The 6000-nt window shown below is 38.2% G+C and overlaps 1 protein-coding gene across 1 annotated transcript in view; it reads left to right on the plus strand.

Moving 5' to 3' along the window:
* Positions 1–5761, plus strand: part of LOC145635993 (30-kDa cleavage and polyadenylation specificity factor 30-like) — a 31005-nt gene extending 25244 nt beyond the window's left edge. The window contains exon 7 of the mRNA XM_081687423.1: positions 4432–5761. Within this exon, the coding sequence (XP_081543549.1) occupies positions 4432–5301 (870 nt within the window). The 3' untranslated portion in view covers positions 5302–5761. The remainder of the gene's footprint in view (positions 1–4431) is intronic.
* The last annotated feature ends 239 nt before the right edge of the window (positions 5762–6000 follow it).

The raw sequence follows: 6000 nt of genomic DNA on the forward strand, positions 1-6000 counted from the left end.
TTCAGCGAATTATCTAAGACAGAGCATTATATTATTGCCCTGTTGATTAGGTAAAAGTTTGGAGAAAATGTGACATGCTGTTATTGAAAATAGAGTGACAAATACTAATAATTCCTGCTGCTGTAACACTTTTTGTATCCATTGAAAGAGAACCAAAGGTTTTCTATCTTGTACTTCGGCTCCTATGATGAAGCAGAAACTGCAGAACATAAAATTTATCATTGGTACTATCTATGGTGTTCCAATCCCTCTTTTCCAGACCATTTCTATCCCTAGTTGTGCCTTGTGTGTTATATTTAAATTTTGCTGAAAAGATGAAAATAATTCAGCTTTCAACCTGTCACTTATGGTCAGTTCAAACTAGGGAAAAGATAAATCCTATATTCCTATGATAAAGAGCCTTTTCAAGGTCTCCCTTAATCATGCAACTACCATCACAACAAGTAACTCTTGGATAAATCCTATAATTAACTTAAGTGTTTAATGTGCCACATTTTAAGTGATTTAGCTGATTAATCTTTTGTGCATGATGCTAAATTTTGCTAATTAATCTTTTGTGCATGATGCTAAATTTAAATTAAAATTTAGAAACAAGGAGAAATTTAGCTAGTAGTAGTACTAGGGAATGGAAGTTGGAACGAGTTTTGGCAACCTAGAGGGTGGTCAGAACAACTTCAGGAGTTCCCCTAATACAATAATAACTGTCACTCTTATCAGAGTGGGCACATGTTGACGTAGGGTATTATAGATGGTATCATACATGTTAAAACAGGCGCATATGATGAGCTCTGGTAATATAATGCAGCTACAGTGCCTTAGGGCCTGTTCCGATTGACTGAACTCAACTCAGCTGAATTGAATTGAACTGAACTGAACTGAACTGAAATTATTAATTAGTGATTTTTAACTACGGATTAGTGATCTTTGATTATTTATTGATTATTTATTACTATACATATGTGTATATACATATGTACATATTATTATTATTATTATTATTATTATTATTATTATTATTATTATTATTATTATTAATTATTGATGATTATTATTATTATTATTTATTGATTATTATTATTAGTATTATTATTATTATTATTGTTATTATTATTTATTGATGATTATTATTATTATTTATTGATTATTATTATTAGTATTAGTATTTCAATTATTATTAATATTATTATTATTATTATTATTATTTATTGATTATTATTATTATTATTATTATTATTTATTACTTATTGATTATTATTATTATTATTATTATTGTTGTTGTTGTTGTTGTTGTTGTTGTTGTTGTTGTTGTTGTTATTATTATTATTATTATTATTATTGTTGTTGTTGTCGTCATTAGCAATATCATTAGACGTAAATTAAGAGCTGAACTGAGCTAAGCTAAGCTAAGCTAAGCTAAGCTGAACTCAACTGAACTCAACTGAACTGAACTGAATTTCAACGGAAGAGAACATGCCCTTAGTGCGTCCCATTGAACGTGCTTTACCTATACCTTTTTAATCTTAAAGACAGCTGTGCCTCAACTGCACTTTTTCAAGCAGTACATCTGTTTTATCCCACTCCTGTTCTCTTATTCTTCCTTATTCCATCCCTTCTTGCCAAATTACTGCAGTATCATTTTCATTGATGAAGATATTGTTTGCAATAAAAAATTACTCCGAAATAACGGTTTTGCAACTCTATATGGTTTAAAATTCTCTTTGGGCACATTAGAAGTGCATTGAATATTAATGGAACTCTTTGGCTTTTTAATTTATATTATTTTTTATTAATGGTAGTTCATTTATTGAAATGTATAAGGAAGACAGTTCAAATATCTAATTAGCGAATATCTTTTTTTACAGTATTAAATCTTCTACTAGAAAAACAATGTCCATTGTAGATTAATTTTGACAAATTTTCCTACCCTCTTTCGTATTGTGTAATTTTCCTTGAGGGAGTTCATCAACTTTTAGTTTTGATCTTGGTCTTGATTAGATTCACTTAATTGTAGACAAAGGAATAAAATATGCTGCAAGACTGCAGTAGAATATGGAATAACTACACTCTAAACTCACAAGAACAATGAAATATGATATCTGATTTGGATATTGATATTACATTTTTCAAGTTTAAAAATCAAATTGTTATTAAAAAAATTAAAAAAAAAAGGAAAAATTAGAAAATAACACCACAAAATTGTCACAATTTTGATCATAACACCACAAATTTTAAAACTTTTATTATAACACCACCAAAACCCCAAAATTTTGATTTCGCCACCACTTAACTTTTCCATCCAAAAACCGTTAGTGGTTCCCACATTGTACACGTGTCAATTATTTATTGGATTTTTTAAAAAAAATTTAAAATAATTTTTTAAAAAGGAAAAACCTCTAAAATTACCCAGCCACCATCGATGGTGCCGGTTTCCACCGTCGCTACCCCAACCCAGCCCCCACCGCCGTCATCCAATCCCAACTGACCACCCTCGACCCCCAAAACCAGCTAGCCAACCAACCACCATGTCGATTCGTCGAAATCAGCCAAACCATACCCACGAAACCAGCTCCGATTTGGTTTTAGGTGAGGGTGAGAGGAGTAGGGTGGTTTGTGGGTTTGGGTACGGGTGTGCTGGTGTGGCCTGGTTCGGCGACGACTTTGGTTAGGGAGGAGCTCGGCGAAGTTGGGTAGGGTAGAGGAGTTTGGCGACGGCGGCTGGCTGGTTTGGGTGGCTCGGCGATGAATCCAGGTCGGGAGACAATAATAGGGGCTGGCTGGTTTGGGTTGGGGCCTGGGTGATTCGGCGACGGTTTCAGGCCGGGGAGATGGCGATGGAGGCTGGGTTGGGTTGACGGCCGTGGTAGGGTAGGGTTGATGACAGTGGTGGGGGTGGTGGTTGGGTTAGGGTTATAGGGTTTTTTTTATTTAATTTTTTTTTTAAAGGCAATAGTTGATTGACACGTGTGCTGTGTGGGGCCCACTTAACGGTTTTCTTGGATGGAAAAGTTAAGCGGTGGTAAAACCAATTTTTTTTTATTATTTTTTATTTATTTATTTATTTTTTTATGTGATGTTATAAACAAAGTTTATTTTTATGTGGTGTTATAATCAAAATTGTGATAATTTTGGGGAAATTTTGATTTTTACCACCTTCAAATAACGACTTTATTGAATTTACCACCTCCAAAAAAAAAAGATTTACTTTACCACCTCATAAAAAAATAAAACATCAATTTTCCCACCAATCACCTCCAACTAACGGATTCCTTCCATAAATCCGTTAGTGGGGCCTACCTTGCACACGTGTCGCCATATTATTGGGTAAGTTTTAAACAAAAATTAAAAAAAAAACAAAAAAAAAAACAAATCCTCATCCATCAACCGGTGGTTGCTGCCACCGTCGGGACCCCCACCACCGGACCGGCTACGACCAGCCCCACCACCTAACCGCTACGACCAGCCCCCACCACCTAACCGCTACCGGCCCCCACCACCTAACCGCTACGACCAACCCCACCACCTAACAGCTACCACCGCACCGCACATCCACAACCATCGCACCAATTTCGACCCCCTTTCCACTATTTCCGACGTCCAAACCCTAGCCACCACCTAACCGCTACGACCAACCCACCACCTAACCACTACCACCGCACCGCACCGAACCTGCCAATGGACCCCCGAAACCCCCCAACCGCACCGCACAGCCACAGCCACCGCATCGATTTCGACCCCCCTCTCCACCAATTTCCGACCTCAAAACCCTAGCCACCAAATTCTGACCACCCATATAGCCCCCCCCCCCCCCCCCCCTAATTCCAACAACTCTTAAAACCCTAGCCACCACCAATCCGCACTCCTAAAACCCTAACCACCACCTAATTCCGACCACATCCCTAGTCTAAACCAAATTCCGACCCCTCCCTTGCCCCCACACGAAATTCCGACCAACCACGGTGAGTTAATTTCGTTGCCAGCTGGGTTGATATGGAAATCGGGGAAGATGAAGAAGAAACATAAAAAAGGTGGGCCCTACTAACGGATTCATGGACGGAATCCGTTAGTTGGTGGTAAAATCAAAGTTTCGGAATTTTTGTTGGTGGTAAAGTAAATTTTTTTTTTTTTGGAGGTGGTAAATTCAATTAAGTGGTTATTTGAAGGTGGTAAAAGTCAAAATTCCCTAATTTTGGGGTGTTATTTTCTAATTTTTCCAAAAAAAATATCATGTGTAATACAGAGGAGAGTCTTCGGAGACGTATAATAAAATTGGAACGGTCCTTTACTTATTTTAATCTGTATTTACTTGCAGTTTGTTTCAGTACCATGTTTCTTCGGCTTATCTAATTATTTAATAAGGTTTTTTAAAATTGTTTATTTGTTCTCTCTTTGCATAAACTCACAGTTTTCTCATATTCTTGTAAAATTTGTTAGGCGACTCTAGTTGCAGCTGAATCCAAACGTGAAGAAGAGAAAGCGAAAGGAGTTGACATAGAAAATGGAGCTGAGAATCCAGACATAGTTCCATTTGAGGACAATGAAGAGGAGGAAGAGGAGGAAGAAAGTGAAGAAGAAGACGAGAGTTTTGGTCTGGCACCTGGGAGTCTTGCTATTCAGGGCAGAGGAAGGGGAAGAGGGATGATGTGGCCACCAAATTTTCCTATGGGTCGAGGAGGAATGCGTCCTATGCCTGGGATGCGGGGCTTTCCTCCTGGCATGATGGGGGTGGATGGTTTCAATTATGGACCTGGACCTGACAACTTTCCAATGCCTGATCCTTTTGGCATGGGTCCTCGTCCTTTCGTGCCCTACAGCCCAAGGTTCTCCGGTGAATTTACAAATCCTTCACCTGGTATGATGTTTCCTGGTCGGCCTTCACAACCTGGAGGGGTCCATCCTGGTGGTGGGTTTGGGATGATGATGGGCCCTGGGCGTGCTCCATTCATGCCTGGAGGAATGGGTATTGGTGGGAGAGGTGGTCGACCAATGGGTATGCCTCCTATCTTTCCTTCCCAGCCTGGACCACCTCAAGGTGGCAATTGGGGTCCTAAGAGGGATATTAGAGGATCAGGTAGTGATTGGGGTGAGACATTTGGATCAGTTCCAGATCAAGGGAAGTTGCAGGATATGAGTGGACGTGGTGATGACTCATCAAATCAAGGTGCTGAAAAATTTGTCTCTCGAAACAATCTAACAAATGATGACAGTGAAAGTGAGGATGAGGCTCCTAGGAGGTCAAGACATGGTGAGGGAAAGAAAAAACGTCGAAGCCTGGATGGTGATGTGCCTGCTTTAGACCCATGAAGATGTCATTACATGTTGATGATGATGCACGGTCAACAATAATGGATCAATTCTATTGTCGTCGATATAGAACCTCGTGAAACACCTTCAGCTTATCACGACCTCACTGTAGTTATTTCAGTTCTACTTAAATCGCCCCGAAGTGATGGGGGTAGGGGGTATAAGATCAGCATAATTTCTTACAGTACAAAATATTAACTTTTTGTCTCATAGTTTTTGAAGGCTAGAGAATCTCAGGAATTTGTGTTTTGTACATTGTATAAATATGTACACGAAGATGTGCAATGGAGGGTGATAGACTGATAGATAGAACGTTAGATTGATGGTCTAGTGTTACTGGTGTTGACCGACCTAATTGATTGTCTTGGTCGTAAACATCACTGGACCTTTTAATTTTACATGCTGTATCATTTTTATTAATAGTCTTTCAATGTATTTTGATCTATTAATTTTTTGCCTACTTTATGTCGATTGAAAATACCTAAAATGTCTTTACATTTTATGCTTGTGAACATTTATTGAGCTGAACTGAACTGAACTAATTGGAGTTGAATTGAACGGAACTGATTGGAGCTGAACTAAACTGAATTGATTGGAGCTGAAATAAATATTTTATGAGAAGAAAATTAGGAGCTGAACTAAACTAAACTGATTGGAGCTGAATTGAACTAAACTGAAATTAAGCTAAAGCGAACAGGT

This window comes from Chenopodium album, chromosome 6 (genome assembly GCF_948465745.1).
Source record: "Chenopodium album chromosome 6, dcCheAlbu1.1, whole genome shotgun sequence".
Lineage (NCBI taxonomy): Eukaryota > Viridiplantae > Streptophyta > Magnoliopsida > Caryophyllales > Amaranthaceae > Chenopodium > Chenopodium album.